The sequence below is a fragment of the Zophobas morio genome, unplaced genomic scaffold (genome assembly GCF_036711695.1).
Source record: "Zophobas morio isolate AGI-343-1 ecotype UQ-CSIRO unplaced genomic scaffold, CSIRO_AGI_Zmor_V1 ptg000021l, whole genome shotgun sequence".
In the NCBI taxonomy this organism is placed as follows: Eukaryota; Metazoa; Arthropoda; class Insecta; order Coleoptera; family Tenebrionidae; genus Zophobas; species Zophobas morio.
Window position 1 is genome coordinate 22420445 of NW_026972126.1, and position 16527 is coordinate 22436971.

At 31.5% G+C, this 16527-nt stretch overlaps 1 protein-coding gene across 9 annotated transcripts in view; it reads left to right on the top strand.

Annotated features, from left to right (window-relative positions):
- Positions 1 to 16527, top strand: part of LOC135133200 (insulin receptor substrate 1) — a 65505-nt gene that overhangs the window by 27656 nt on the left and 21322 nt on the right. For all 9 annotated transcript variants that reach the window (XM_064061499.1, XM_064061500.1, XM_064061503.1 and 6 more), the window contains exon 2: positions 7525 to 7712. In XM_064061499.1, the coding sequence (XP_063917569.1) occupies positions 7525 to 7712 (188 nt within the window). The remainder of the gene's footprint in view (positions 1 to 7524; positions 7713 to 16527) is intronic.

Below are 16527 nucleotides of genomic sequence, written 5' to 3' on the forward strand. Positions count from 1 at the left end.
ACTAGTTTGATATCACCGATATTGATGAAAGACGGTAAAAAACATGATTAAGAGAAGTGTTCATCAGTTTTCTGATTACACAATGAATATCAGTTTATTTTCCTCGAATATTACGTCTTAATAAATTTACGATTTTAATCAATAGATTTTAAAAAGACGTCTGAGAAAAATGTTCGCTGACTTTCCACACGTAGAACATATTTACATTTTATATTCAAACTTTTTATTCTGACTTGATGAGGTCAAAATATTTATTATTTATTGCGTAATTATTTCAGAAAAGTGTTCATCATGTTTCTGATCACCCAATGTGAATATGTATGTATTTTCTGGAATATTACGTTTTATTTAAATTTATAATTTTTTACTTGTTCTTTAAGATGCTTAACTATACAGAGTATATTTCAAAAAGACGTCTCAGAAAAATGTTCGCCGACTTTCCACATGTAGAACATATTTACATTTTATCTACAAACATTTTATTCCCAGTTGATGAGATAAAAATATTTATTGTTTAGTCAATAATTATTTCAGAAAAGTGTTCATCAGTGTTTTGATAACGCAGTGAATGTAGATGTATTTTCCTTCGAATGTTGTTCTTCAAGTTAATTAAATCATGTGGTACCTATATTTCATAAAGAGGTCCCAGAAAAATGTTTTCTAGTCTTCTATTCAGACCTGATGAGCTCAAAAAATGTAGTTTATTTTATGATTATTTCAGAAAAGTGTTCCATCAGTTTTCTAGTCACACAATACATATGTATGTACGTACTTACATCTAATGTTAGGTTTTACTCCAATTTATATATTTTTTCCTTGTTCTCAAGTTATTTAATTTGCGTATATTTCAAAAACACGTTTCGGAAAAATGTTCACCAGAGTTCCACGTTTAGAACATTTCCACATTTTTTTTTCATTAGTTTCCTGATCATGCAATGAATACAGATGTATTTTTCTCGAATATTAGGCTTTATTTGAATTTATCATTTTTTTATGTTCCTCAAGTTAATTAAATTATGTATTATGTTTCAAAAAAGGTCTCAGAAAAATGTTCGCCAGTCTTCTAGATGTAGAACATGGTTACAGTTTTCTTCAAACTCTTTATTTTGACCTGATTATATATTTTATGATTATTTCAGAAAAGTGTTCATCAGTTTTATGGCCACACAATATGTATGTACGTGCTTACCTCTAATGTTAGGCTTTACTTCAATTTATATATTTTTCCTTGTTCTTCAAATTATTTAACTCACCTGCTATATTTCAAAAAGACGTTTCAGAAAAATGTTCGCAAATAATCCAGATGTAGAACATATTTACATTTAATCTTCAAACAATTTGTTGTGGTGGGATGAGGTCAAAATATGTACTTTTTATTCTATAAGTTTTTCAGAAAAGTGTTCATCAGTTTTCTGGTTACACAATACGCATGTACTTTCCTCTAATGTTACATTTTAAATTGAATTTACATATTTTTTGTTTGTAATTCAAATTATTTAATTCGCGTATATTTTAAAAAGACTTCTCAGAAAAATGTTCGTCAGTCGTCCACATGTAGAATATATCCACATTTTTCTTCAACACTTTATTTTAACCTGATGAGCTCAAAATATGTATTGCTTATTCCATAATTATTTCAGAAAAATGTTCATCAATTTTCCGATCACCCAATAAATGTAGATGTATTTTTTCGAATGTTACGTTACCATTGAATTTATATTTTTTTTCCTTATTCTTCAAATTATTTAACTCACGTACTGTATTTCAAAAAGACGTCTCAGAAAAATGTTCGCAAATAATCCAGATGTAAAACATATTTACATTAAATCTTCAAACACTTTGTTGTGACGGGATGAGGTCAAAATATGTACTTTTTATTCTATAATTGTTTCAGAAAAGTGTTCATCAGTTTTCTGATCACACAATATGCATGTACTTTCCCCTAATGTTACATTTTAAATTGAATATACATATACATATATATTCGCATATATTTCAAAAAGACGTCTAAGAAAAATGTTCGCCAGTCTTCCACATGTAGAATACATATATCCACATTTTTCTTCAACACTTTATTTTAACCTGATGAGCTCAAAATATGTATTGCTTATTCCATAATTATTTCAGAAAAATGTTCATCAATTTTCCGATCACGCAATGAATGTAGAGGCATTTTTTTCGAATATTACCTTGCCATTGAATTTATAATTTTTTTCTTGTTCTTCAAGTTATTTAACTCACGTACTATATTTCAAAAAGACGTCTCAGAAAAATGTTCGCAAATAATCCAGATGTAGTACATATTTACATTTTATCTTCAAACACTTTGTTGTGACCTGATGAGATGAAAATATTTATTTTTTGTTCTATAATTATTTCAGAAAAGTGTTCATCAGTTTGCTGATCAGTGATCACACAATGAATGTAGATTAAAATGTATTTTCTTTGATCTTTACGTTTTAAATAAATTTATGTATTTTTTTGTTCTTCAAGTTATTTAAATCACCCAGTATATTTAATAAAAACGTCCCAGAAAAATGTTCGCCAGTTATCCACATATGTGTAGAACATATCTACATTTTTTTCCAAACACTGTATTGTGACCTTATCAATATATTTAGTATTGATGTTTTCATGTTCCTCAAGATATTTAAATCAAGTGGTATATTTCAAAAAAACATCGCAAAAAAATGTTCTGCAGTCTTTTTCATCTAGAACATATCTACATTTTTCTTCTAACACTTCATTCTTACCTGATGAATATTTCAGAAAAGTGATCTTTAATGTTTCAAATATGAAACAGAAAAATGTTCTTAAGTTTATATTTATTTTTTATTTGGTCACGATTATGATTTAAACCAGAAATCGTCTGTTCCAAAAAAAAAACGGTTCAAAAAAGTGTTCACTGTTCTGCGTATAAACTTATAAACACATATCTATTTTTGCCACCCGAACGTAAGCTAAGGAAGTATTTCCATCCGACGAATTGCCACTTTCATGTTTTCTCGACTTTTCCGTCCGTCTGTCTGTCATCTGTGTCGATATTCATTAGACAATTTCCGAAACTACTGGACCAATTGTTGTCAAATTTTATAAAATAACTTGTGGTTTATAAATCCGCCTTGATTGTTTATCCTAAATAAAATAATTCCCAGCTTTGCCATATTCAAAGAATTTTTGCATAAAACTTCAGTTGATTTCGTTACGTATACAGACTAATTAAATTTGCCGATTGTCTTCGCATATTCAAATGTCATCAAATCTGGTATCAAAAGAAAACTTGTTTAGAGACAAGTTCCAAATTGTAAAAAAATACAGGTGTGCCATTTGAAAAAAAAAATCGAAAAAAAATTGCAAATATAGTCGCTTTGTATAAATAAATAAGTTTAAACATTTTACGGCTTTTGACGTTGACGTTGAAATGTTTGGTGTAAAATTCCAGTTCTCCACCTTTAGAAATTGCGGAAAACTGTTTTTTTTTTTCGTAAATTCTGCATAGTGCGTAATAAATTTAAAAACGTGCATAACAACGTGTCATAATTCTGCGAATTTTTTTGTCTTGACTTGACAGCGGTTAGACCTACCCATGTGCTCTTTCCCGCACTCCCCCCACCACTCCCTCGCCAAATTTCGCCGAATCAGCTCATACAACCTTCCCCGAAGCGCTCCGGTTTCTCCGCAGCCGCCGTCTATTTTTAATCCTCAACCGAATAATATTTTTCAGAATCAACACGAATCCACGCAAACCGCCCCCATTTTAACCCTCGTTCGTTCCGTTCATTCATGAATGACAAACCCGAGCCGCCAGCGAAAAAAACTCCGTTCATTAAACATGCACGACGCGGCGCAACGCGACACGAGAATCGAATTAAGAATACCAATATTTATTCAAATAATTACCGGAATTAACAGGACGTTTGTTTTGAATCGATAATACTACGACGTCCAGCTGCGTGATTTACGACGAATTAAACACTCTTTCCCTCCCGACTCCTCCCAATTTCCACGTTTTGATAAGCCGCGATAACGCGGAAAATCGATATATCGCGTTGACGTAACGCCGTGGGAAAACGACGATGGCGACGCGAGGGGAGGCCATCGCGATTGGCCAACGCGGTCACGTGCGCGTGGGGGGGATGCTCGTGATTAATTACGTCGGCGAGTACACCTTGTTTCGTGGAAATGTGACAGAGTGTACGCAGGGTCTAAAATTAGACGCATTATGTCTACTGTAATTATTCGTTTAACGAGTTTAAGTGGAACGTTCTAAATATACGGACGCCGGACGTAAGCGGATAGGAGAGGAGAAGGATTGATTCCCGCCAAAAATGTGGGCGATCACGTGAGCGACGCCCATTGGAAGCGGCGTATTGTGATTATGCTTAATTAAGGCGCCACCCTGTAATTTTCATGCTCTGGAACGGCGGTGGTGAATTAGCCAATTAGCTCGAATTTATTTTTCGCGCTTTAATTGGAACGTGGAGTGGTAATTAAATTTTGTTGTATGGAGTCGTTGTTTTCGACGAAATTAATTACGAGTGCGGAGGAGAGAACGGTGATTATTCTCACGGACTTTTTTTAAGTTAATTTGGGCGGGTTTGTTTGGGTTGGAGCGGCCGGCTGACAAGCGGAAATTTAAATAGGAATATCACGACGCGGATTGCTTTAATAGGGCCGTTTTATGAATGTCCTGTTAAAAAAAATATATTCACAGCTACAGGACTCGTGATAATGAAAGATTGATTCTATTGTGAATTATACAGACATTTATGCTAATGATAATATTGTTTCTTACAGTAGTAAAAATATATACAAACTGTGTCTGCGTCAATTAGTGAATTCCATCTGTTCAGTAAACGGAGTATGAGTGCAGAGGGGAACCGCCACGATCGAAAACGGGTTAACAGTCGGATGCGCTTTGACGTTTCGCTTGGTAATTGCGCGTTCTGAATGTCAAATAGCGTCGTCATCGCGCTTTGACATTTCCCCCAAAAATGTCGCTTAATTTTAATCCGAAAACGTGAATTTTGGAAATCTCGTTAAAAATAGACGCGATCCGATAAGGAAACCTTGCGCTTTATCGATCTCTAGGCCGAGTGTTTTTCTATGATCGCGTTGTTTTTGTCGGAGTTGGATGTAAACAAGTGCGAATTCTGCTCTGCACGCCTTTGCCATTATGACGTGGACCCAACCTGAATAACAATTCGGTCCGGTGGCTTTGTATGGCGATGGACGAAGGATCCGGGCGGCACCGGGACGTCACCGTCACCGCGTTCGCCCGAAATTAAATAGGCGCAAAAAATGAAGTTGTATTTTTTAATGACCGACGAGTAGAGAATAAACAGTTTATTGACGTCAGAGGTGCGCTTGTTTGTCGGCAGAGCGGAGCGAAAGAGGTGGGAAATGTGGGCAGAGGACGGGGGGCGAGAGTGAGGCGGTTTTGTTTTTCACAGGAAAACTTATCGAAATCGTGAGACGGTTTTCTGCGAAAGCGAAACACCTTTTTGAGAAATATACAAGAGAGTTTCATTGTCCGGGTATTGCTGCGTCCGATGTATACTTTCGTTCACGCAAGAGGCGTTCCTGCATCCTGCAAAAAATGGTGACTGGACTACAATTAACCCAGGGAAGAACCTGCTTTTTTTAGCACGCGTTATCAAACAAAATCGTGAGACGGTTTTCTGCGAAAGCGAAGCACCTTTTTGCAGAAATATACAAGAGAGTTTCATTGTCGGGGTGTTGCTGCGTCCGATGTATACTTTCTTTCACGCAACAGGCTTTCCTGCATCCTGCAAAAAATGGTGACTGGACTACAGTTAACCCAGGAAAGAACCTGCTTTTTGTAGCTCGCGCTATCAAACTATTTACTTTTTTTTTTGGCTTTTCTTTAGTCGGCGCGATGTGGGGAAGCCGTAAATACGTACACAATCCATTCTTATTTTTATCGCACGTGATAACCCAAGGTCCCGTCCTTGACTTTTTTGTTTACTTATCGGCCAGAAAAATCGTATCTGGTCGATCGCACAAACCCGCCCGAAATAACCCTCCACCACTGTCCGGTCGACACGTGACCGTTTAAAAGGCAGACATACCGTTGAAATAATGAATTGACGTAGTCTCGTTACGCACTTACAACAACAGGAAACAGATAACAAAGTGAATTATTCATGACTGCGGCGCACATAACGGCCAAAACCTCCACATTCCCACATTCGCTGTGATTTCTGCTTTTTCTCCAGGGATCTAGAGCACCTGTCAACCGGAAGTGAGGTTAGGACGGCGCGGATTTGACGCTTTTCCGAAAAGTGAAAGTAAACGCCGTTGTGTTTAGCTTGCTCTAGTGCTTTCAGTTGTTCGTTACTGGTCATTTTTGGTTTCTAACCTCACTGTCGCCGACGAGCGTCGCATTCGAGCGTCGCAGCCTCCTCGGGACCGTTGCGCATCGCTCTCGAAAGTCACAAACAGGAAATTCCGATCCGTTGTCTTGTTTATTCGCAATTAACGATCGAAAAAAACATTAGTGATTCATCGACGCGCTATTAGCGGATGTGCCGAGGCCGAAAATAAGATGCACAGTGATGTGCGAAAACCTGCAGGAAATAACAAACCGCGGTATGCCGAAAGTAGAACGCGGTGCACTTTATAATTTCGTTTAATGACGAAATCCGTGTGGCAATTCGAAAAGGCGACTGAGCGAATCGACGGTTCGGTCGGTGACGCCGCCACTGCCTTTATTTATGAAAATTAAATTTCCGGCCGGAAAATCTTATCTCGCGAATAAAACTTTTTTCATTATTGTGTGTTTGTTATTTTGTGTGCGAGAACTTTCGAATTTCCTCCCCTTCGGACGAAAACAGTTTTGATTGGAGTTTTTCGAGGAATACTAGTACAATCTGAGTTTTTCGTCACGTAGATGATAAAATGATAAAATTACCAGAGAATACCGACGATCGAGCAGAGTCGCCCTTATGGTAGAGGACGTAGAGCCGTCTTTTGTACGACGTTTTTGCCATAACGAGGATTGTTGGCGTCAATAATAGCGCTATTTAACCCCCAGCCGCCTAATTTTACTAGCTCAATGAGCAAATCCCCGCCGGTGTCACCTTTTCCAACAATAAATCTTTACGCAACGACAACCTCACCTCAACGTCATGAAATCGACAATCGCATCCGACGGATATTATTTTCGTCCACCGCGACGCTCCGATCTAAATCCGTCATGTTTTTGTGCGATGATCATTCATGTTTTGCATGGCCATTCTTAATATAATCGTATTTAAATGTGGAGATAAAAATTGGAGCGAGAAGTACGGATTCATTGTTGTGTCTCGATTTGGCTTTATTCTGTTCCGCGTACAGCGAAACACGGCCAGACGGACAATATTGTCGGAATAAATTAACGTCTAGACGAATGGTATCGGGCCAAGAATAAATTTTCGGAAATTCGGGGGAGTGATAAGATCGAGGGTTGGGTGTTGAGGCAGAGGGGAAGAGTGGATGTTGTAATTTGTTTGTTTGTTGCAGAACACGTGTGGCAAGTGACTGTACTTAATAGGGGCCTGGGAAATGCGGGCCTTGTGGGTAATTACAGGCTGTGTCTCACCGACAAGACGCTAAGCTTGATCAAGAGAGACTGCGAAGTGCCGCAGATTGAACTGAATTTGACGAATATAAGGAGTTGCGGGAACCTGAGGGACTTCTTCTTTCTAGAGGTGGGTACAACGAAGTTGTTTATTTTTTGTTAAAAAAAATGACGTCGCGGTTTTCATTGACGGAAGCGTTTAAGCAACGAGCGGAATTAATTAATTAATTAAGCGCATAGTGCTGAATGAAATAACATGCATTGTGGAGTTTTCGGCAGCTTTCGTCACTCCCCGTTATCCTTCGTCAATGTTTTTAATTTTAGTTGCAATTTTCTTGTATGTTTTTCTTATTATTTCTTCTTTTTTGGCTTTGATAATATTTTTACCTTTCTTGCTACTCTTTTTTTATAAAATTTAATCTTTATATCCAGTGTTTATTAAAAAAATAAATTATCACAAATATTAAATATCGATATTCGCTCATTTTAGTAAATTAGTTGTACCTAATTTAGTCCAGTTTCTTGTAAAAAAAGGGTTTGTAAAATTTTTGAACTGACATGAATTTTACAATAAAATTTCATATTTAGGGTCTTTGGAAAATTTTCAAAATTCTGAATTAAAAATACAAGGGGTTAACAAAAAAACTCAAAAAATGTAAGTATGTACATACTTATTAAAATAATGTTTCCAAATTTTTCGAAAAAAGATAGATTTTTTTATACAATATTTTGATATTTGGGGTTTCAGAAAATTTTCAAAATTTTTAGTTGATAATACGAGGAGTTGTCAAAAAACTTAAAAAATGTAAATAGAATAAAACTCATGTTTGGCAACGTATTTCTAAAATCTGACACATAAAATTTAGTCAAAATAAGACTATATAATACTTATATAAGAAGAATTTTAGAAGTTTTCGAAATAACATGGATTTTACAATGATATATGGCCAAAAATTTTAAAAATCGTAAAAAATAAAAGTAATGTTTTAACCTATTTCTAAAATCTGGTGGCATAAAATTTACTCAAAATTCTATAGAGTTTCCAAATTTTTCAGTGATTGTTTTCGTATTTGTTGGGGCTTCAGAAATTTTCAAAATACGCGAAGTCACCAAAAAAGTAAAAAAGTATGCAAGTATTAAAAGTAATGTTTCAAGATATTTGTAAAATCTGGTGGATATATAAAATTGAGTAAAAATTTCAGTAAAAAAAATCAAAATTTTTAGTAGAATCTTCAAAAAATTTTCAAAATTTTGAGTTAAAAACCTAACGTTTAGTCAGAATTTCATTGCTTCCAAATTTTTCGAAATAAATAGGATTTTTCAATGATTATTTTGTTATTTGGGGATTCAGAATATTTTCAAAATTTTTAGTTGGAAGTACTAGTAGTCTTCAAAAAAGCTAAAAAATGTAAGTCATGAAAGGAAAGATCTAGCCTATTTCTAAAATCTGATGCATAAAATTTCGTCAAAAACAGTTTCCAAATTTTTCGAAATTATGTACATGAATTTTTCAATGACAATTTAGAAAATATTTTTTTTTCGAAATAAGATGGATATTTCAATGATAGTTTCATATTTGTGACTTTCACAAATTTTTCATGATTTTCAGTTGAAAATATGAGAACTAATAAAAAAGTTAAAAAAACGTAATCAATAAAATAATGTTTCGATCTATTTTTAAAATCTGATAACAGACAATTTAGTCAAAGTTTAATGAATGTAGTTTCCAAATTTTTCGAAATACAAGAGATGGCTTTTTTAATAATATATATTCATATTAAGGGTTTCAGAAAATTTTCAAAATTTTGAACTGTAATCCGAGGAGTCAAAAAAATAAAAAAAAATGTAAATAATAAAACGAATGTTTGCCAACGTATTTCTAAAATCTGATACATAAACTTTCGCCAAAATTTTATATGAAAGAAATTTAAAAATTTTCGAAATAACATGCATTTTACATGGTTACTTCAGAAAATATTCAAAATTTTGTGTTGAAAATACGAAGTCATGAAAAAATTTTTAAAAATCGTAAGTAATAAAAGTAATGTTTTAACGTATTCTAAAATCTGATAACATAACATTTAGTCAAAATTTCGTAGTTTCCAAATTTTTCGAAATAAGTTGAACTTTTCAGTGATTATTTTCGTATTTGTTGGGGCTTCAGAAGTTTTCAAAATTTTTAGTTGAAACTACGCGGCAAAATTTCATATAAAACAGAGTTTCGAAGTTTTTAGAAATACGATGGATTTTTCAATGACATTTTCGTATTTGGAACCTTCAGAAAATTTTCAAAATTTTGAGTTGAAAACAACTTGAGAAAAACGTAAACAGTACAAGTAATGTTGCAAACTATTTCTAAAATTTGATAACATAAATTTTGGCCAAAATGTTATGGTTTTCAAATTTTTCGAATTAATTGGATTTTTCAATGACTATTGTGTTATTTTGGGATTCAGAATATTTTCAAAATTTTTAGTTGAAAGTAGTCATCAAAAAAGTTAAAAAACATAAGTAATAAAACTAATGTTTCAACTTATTTCTAAAATCTGATACATAAAATTTAGTCCAAATTTCATAGCAAAAATTAGTTCCCAAATTTTTCGAAATTACTTAAATTTTTTAATGACAGTTTCATATTTGGGGCCTCCAGAAAATTTCCAAAATTTCGAATTGACTGCCTTAAAAAAAACCAAAAAAAATGTAATAAAAGTAATATTTCACCTATTTCAAAAATATACATAAAATGTAGTCAAAATCTCTTATAAAAAAGATTTTCCAACTTTTTCAAAATAAGGTGAATTTTTCAAAAATACTTTCATATTTTGGGCATTTAAAAAAAATTTCATAACTGAGTTGAAAATATGAAGAGTCATCAAAAAAGTCAAAAGACGTAAACTATAAAATTGGAACATTATATCTATGTTCAAAATCTGATAACAGAAAATTTAGTCAAAATTTCCAAATTTTTCGAAATAAGGTGGATTTTTCAAAGAATATTTTCTGTTTTTGGAACTTCAAAATGTTTTCAGAATTTTTAGCTAAAAAAAGTTAAAAAAATAGAGTTAATAAAATTTTAACTTATTTCGAAAATCTCATACTTAAGATTTAATATCAAAAAACAATCTCCAAAGTTTGTGGAGTGACATGAATTTTTCAAAATTTCAAGTTGAAAATCCAAGGAACCGCCAAAAAATTAAAAAAAAAACCGTAAACAAAAGAATGTTTCAATTTATGTTCAAAATCTGAAGACAAAAAATTTAGTCAAAATTTCATATATATAGTTTCCAAATTTTTCGAAATTAGGTGGATTTTTCAAAGAATATTTTCCTATTCTTGGAACTTCAAAATATTTTCAGAATTTTTAGCTAAAAAAGTTAAAAAAAACAGAATTAATAAAATTTTAACTTATTTCTAAAGTCTGATACTTAAGATTTAATATCAGAAAACAATCTCCCAAGTTTGTGGAGTGACATGAATTTTTCAAAATTTCAAGTTGAAAATGCAAGAAATCGTCAAAAAATTCAAAAAAAAAACGTAAACAAAAGAATGTTTCAATTTATGTTCAAAATCTGATAACAAAAAATTTAGTCAAAATTTCATATATATAGTTTCCAAATTTTTCGAAATTAGGTGGATTTTTCAAAGAATATTTTCCTATTCTAGGAACTTCAAAATATTTTCAGAATTTTTAGCTAAAAAAGTTAAAAAAAATAGAATTAATAAAATTTTAACTTATTTCTAAAATCTGATACTTAAGATTTAATATCAGAAAACAATCTCCCAAGTTTGTGGAGTGACATGAATTTTTCAAAATTTCAAGTTGAAAATGCAAGAAATCGTCAAAAAATTCAAAAAAAAAACGTAAACAAAAGAATGTTTCAATTTATGTTCAAAATCTGATAACAAAAAATTTAGTCAAAATTTCATATATATAGTTTCCAAATTTTTCGAAATTAGGTGGATTTTTCAAAGAATATTTTCCTATTCTAGGAACTTCAAAATATTTTCAGAATTTTTAGCTAAAAAAGTTAAAAAAAATAGAATTAATAAAATTTTAAATTATTTCTGAAATCTGATACTTAAGATTTAATATCAAAAAACAATCTCCAAAGTTTGTGGAGTGACATGAATTTTTCAAAATTTCAAGTTGAAAATCCAAAGGAATCGTTAAAAAATTAAAAAAAAAAACGTAAACAAAAGAATATTTCAATTTATGTTCAAAATCTGATGACAAAAAACTTAGTCAAAGTTTCATATATATATAGTTTCCAAATTTTTCGAAATTAGGTGGATTTTTCAAAGAATATTTTCCTATTCTTGGAACTTCAAAATATTTTCAGAATTTTTAGCTAAAACAGTTAAAAAAAATTGAATTAATAAAATTTTAACTTATTTCTAAAATCTGATACTTCAGATTTAATATCAAAAAACAACCTCCAAAGTTTATGGAGTGACATGAATTTTTCAAAATTTCAAGTTGAAAATCCAATTATCATAAAAAAAATTCAAAAAAAAAAACGTAAAGAAAAGAATGTTTCAATTTATGTTCAAAATCTGATAACAAAAAATTTAGTCAAAATTTCATATATATAGTTTCCAAATTTTTCGAAATTAAGTGGATTTTTCAAAGAATATTTTACTATTTTTGGAACTTCGAAATATTTTCAGAATTTTTAGCTGAAAAAAGTTAAAAAAAAATAAAATTAATAAAATTTTAACTTATTTCTAAAATCTGATACTTAAGATTTAATATCAAAAAACAATCTCCAAATTTTGTGGAGTGACATGAATTTTTCAAAATTTCAAGTTGAAAATCCAAGGAATCGTCAAAAAATTCAAAAAAAAAACGTAAACAAAAGAATATTTCAATTTATGTTCAAAATCTGATGACAAAAAACTTAGTCAAAGTTTCATATATATAGTTTCCAAATTTTTCGAAATTAGGTGGATTTTTCAAAGAATATTTTCCTATTCTTGGAACTTCAAAATATTTTCAGAATTTTTAGCTAAAACAGTTAAAAAAAAATTGAATTAATAAAATTTTAACTTATTTCTAAAATCTGATACTTCAGATTTAATATCAAAAAACAACCTCCAAAGTTTATGGAGTGACATGAATTTTTCAAAATTTCAAGTTGAAAATCCAATTATCATAAAAAAAATTCAAAAAAAAAACGTAAAGAAAAGAATGTTTCAATTTATGTTCAAAATCTGATAACAAAAAATTTAGTCAAAATTTCATATATATAGTTTCCAAATTTTTCGAAATTAAGTGGATTTTTCAAAGAATATTTTCCTATTTTTGGAACTTCGAAATATTTTCAGAATTTTTAGCTGAAAAAAGTTAAAAAAAATAAAATTAATAAAATTTTAACTTATTTCTAAAATCTGATACTTAAGATTTAATATCAAAAAACAATCTCCAAATTTTGTTTAGTGACATGAATTTTTCAAAATTTCAAGTTGAAAATCCAAGGTGTTTCGGCTAGCTTAAATTAGTTTTTTTTCTTATACATCTAACCCTCCAATTATGTTTACGACCGTGCCTCCGGTCCAGCCAGACGTTCGGGATCACCACGTCTGTGACCCTCACACGTGTGTGTGGGAAAAGGGGATGAAAGTGCCAAAGGAACCACCAGCGGCATTCAGTAGCCTTTCGATCTCCAAATCGATCAGTTCAATAAAACACCCCTGCGTGTCCTTTCGTGTTGCAATTTCTTCGTACTTGTTATCGTTTCGTGTACCAGTGCCCTTACGGTACGCATTTCGCCGCGTGTGTCATCTCGTTCGCTACTCATCCCCTTTCTTCGTTTACATCGCTGACAGACACATCACCAGGTAAGTCGTAACTTATTGGAGGCAATTATTTTTCTTATTTAATAAATTTTCGCGAACACAAGGAATCGTCAAAAAATTCAAAAAAAAAAAAAGGTAAACAGTAAAAGAATGTTTCAATTTATGTTTAAAATCTGATAACAAAAAATTTAGTCAAAATTTCATGCATGTAGTTTCCAAATTTTTCGAAATAAAGTAGATTTTTCAATTTTCAAAATTTTTAGCTGAAAATATACGGGATCTTCAAAAAAGTTAAAAAAAAATGGAAGCAATAAAATTTCAACCTACGTATTTCTAAAATCTGATACTTAAAATTTAATATCGAAAAACAGTCTCCTAATTTTTGGAAATAAAGTGGATTTTTCAATGATTATTTTCCTATTTTTGGAACTTCAAAAAAGTTAAAATCTGATACTTAAAATTTAATATCAGAAAACAATCTGAAAATTTTTGAAGTAATGTGAATTTTTCAAAACGGTTTCATATTTAGGGCCTTTTGAATATTTTCAAAATTTCAAGTAGAAAATCCGAGGAATCGTCAAAAAATTCTAAAAAACGTAAACAATAAAATAATGTTTAAAATCTGATAACAAAAAAATTTAGTAAAATTTTATGTACCTATATAGTTTCCAAATTTTTTTAAATACCGTAGATTTTTCAATTATTTTCCTATTTTTGGAACTTCAAAAAAGTTAAAATCTGATACTTAAAATTTAATATCAGAAAACAATCTCAAAATTTTTGAAGTAATGTGAATTTTTCAAAACGGTTTCATATTTAGGGCCTTTTGAATATTTTCAAAATTTCAAGTAGAAAATCCGAGGAATCGTCAAAAAATTCTAAAAAACGTAAACAATAAAATAATGTTTAAAATCTGATAACAAAAAAAATTTAGTAAAATTTTATGTACATATATAGTTTCCAAATTTTTTTAAATACCGTAGATTTTTCAATTATTTTCCTATTTTTAGAATTTCAATTATTTTCCTATTTTTGGAATTTCAAAATTTTTAGCTGAAAATATGCGGGGTCATCAAAAAAGTTAAAAAAAAGGGAAATAAAAAAATTTCAACCTTTTTCAAAAATCTGATACTTAAAATTTAATATCAGAAAACAGTTTCTAAATTTTTCGAAGTAACATTAATTTTTCAAAACAGTCTCATATTTGAGGTCTTCAGAAAATTTTCAAAAGTTCAAGTTGAAAATCCGAGTAGTCATCAAAAAAGTTAAAAATGTAAGTAATAAAAGTAATCATTCAACCTATTTTTGAATTCTGTTACATAAAATTTTATTAAAATTTCAAACAGATTTTCCAAATTTTTCGAAATAAGATGGATTTTTCAATGATACATAGTTTCATATTTGGAACTTTCGGAAAATTTTTCCGTTTTTATTTTAGTCAAAATGTATTAGTTTATTTACTTTTTTTGAGATGTGTGCCAATTCCAGAAAACAAAATTTCTTAAAGAAAATGCGTGTATAGAAACATGGCATACTGAGATTTTGAGATGACGTCATCAAGTTTTTGGAATGAATGAACAAATAAATTCTGTGCAAAATTTCAGCATTGGAGATTTCAAATAGCATTTATTCGACAAAATTTGAAGAAACCTCGTCACTTTTTTGTAGGAAACGAAGGCCTACGTGTTCATATTCTAGGAGCTACGAAATCTCAAAAAAACATGACATAAGTAATGTGTAAAAAGGACAAAAATCCTCGAAACAAAATCAGAAAAAACAAAACTGACTAAAAACCCATTTAATTCCCTACTGCTACCACTTTCTTATGTGCATATTTAAAAAAGCGTCCACACATTTACTATTTACTCAGCAAATAATGACGTTAAACCATTATTATTTCGTGTGCTCTAACAACTGAATCTTAAAAAATGTGTAATTAGCACCCGATTTCCTTTGCTCTCCGAAGGCCAACGAACACCGAACTCAAATCTATGTTTTCGTTTGCAGTTTTTATTTATTTAATAATTTTTCGAGATGACGTCATCGATTTTGTTAGTGGGGATAAATATATTGCGTTCAATAAGTTTTTGAAATGACGCCATCAAAAAACGAAAGTAGATGTTTCTCGGAGTAATTGGATTTGAAATTAGTGAAAAGAAGACAAGCAGTGTTGTAAAGGTTTGTGAAGAAATTTCGAAAATTGATTCACGAGAAGCCAGTTTGACGTAACTAGCAATTGTGATAGATAATTTTACTTTAAGTTGGTGGACAAGTTGTTAAACTTTTTCTAGAACAAACAGATTTGTAACACAAAAACTGAACAGAGTGAAAAAAATGGCATGTAGGTAATAAAACTAATAGTACTGAGAGATCTTTTAATATACTCAAGATGTCGAAAGAAAAAAGAAGAAAAAGAACTAAGACAAAAAGTAATTGGTTGGTAAAAAGTAACTAACAAAATAGATTGAGTAAAAACTTTCAGTCAACAAAAAATTGAGTCGTTTGAAGTCGGTTGGCTGTTTTCATTTTTCTTTCCTTTGTGACTAGCCACATATTTCGTATCGTTACCTTGAATTTTTTCCGTGTTTATCTTCACGAATAAAATTTATAACTCCAACATCTGTAGTTTTAACAAAGGACTTCAAGATGATTAACATCTTCATCCGAGTGTGTAAATAATAGATCGATTTATTTTTTGGCAACCTTTTTACGAAATTTTCTAATGTTGCCAATTGAATTTAACGCTCTTCACGGTACAACGCTCAATCGGAATGAATTCCGCGTCGGAATTCGCAAATTTCAAATTTCATTTTCACTCCATTCCGAGGAAACGGGCCGCAGACGCAGGAATTCGCTCCCCTTTGTACTCCGTCACCGCAAAGATGGCGCTGTCGTCGCAAAAAGCCGCCAACGAGTTTTCGGGTGGTCCGAGCCGCCCCCGACGCCGCCGCCGCCGTCTGCGTCCTTGCGGAAAAAATATTCGGCGCGGTCGAGTGCCAACTTTTCCAGACAAAACAACAAATATCTCGCCGTCCGCCGACGTTGTCGCTTTTTATTCCCACGACGGCGGCGCTCCGAAAATAACAATCCGCGGACGCACGCCTCAGGTCTACCAACCTCTCGGCAAGAAGAGGAGGTATTTAATTTCG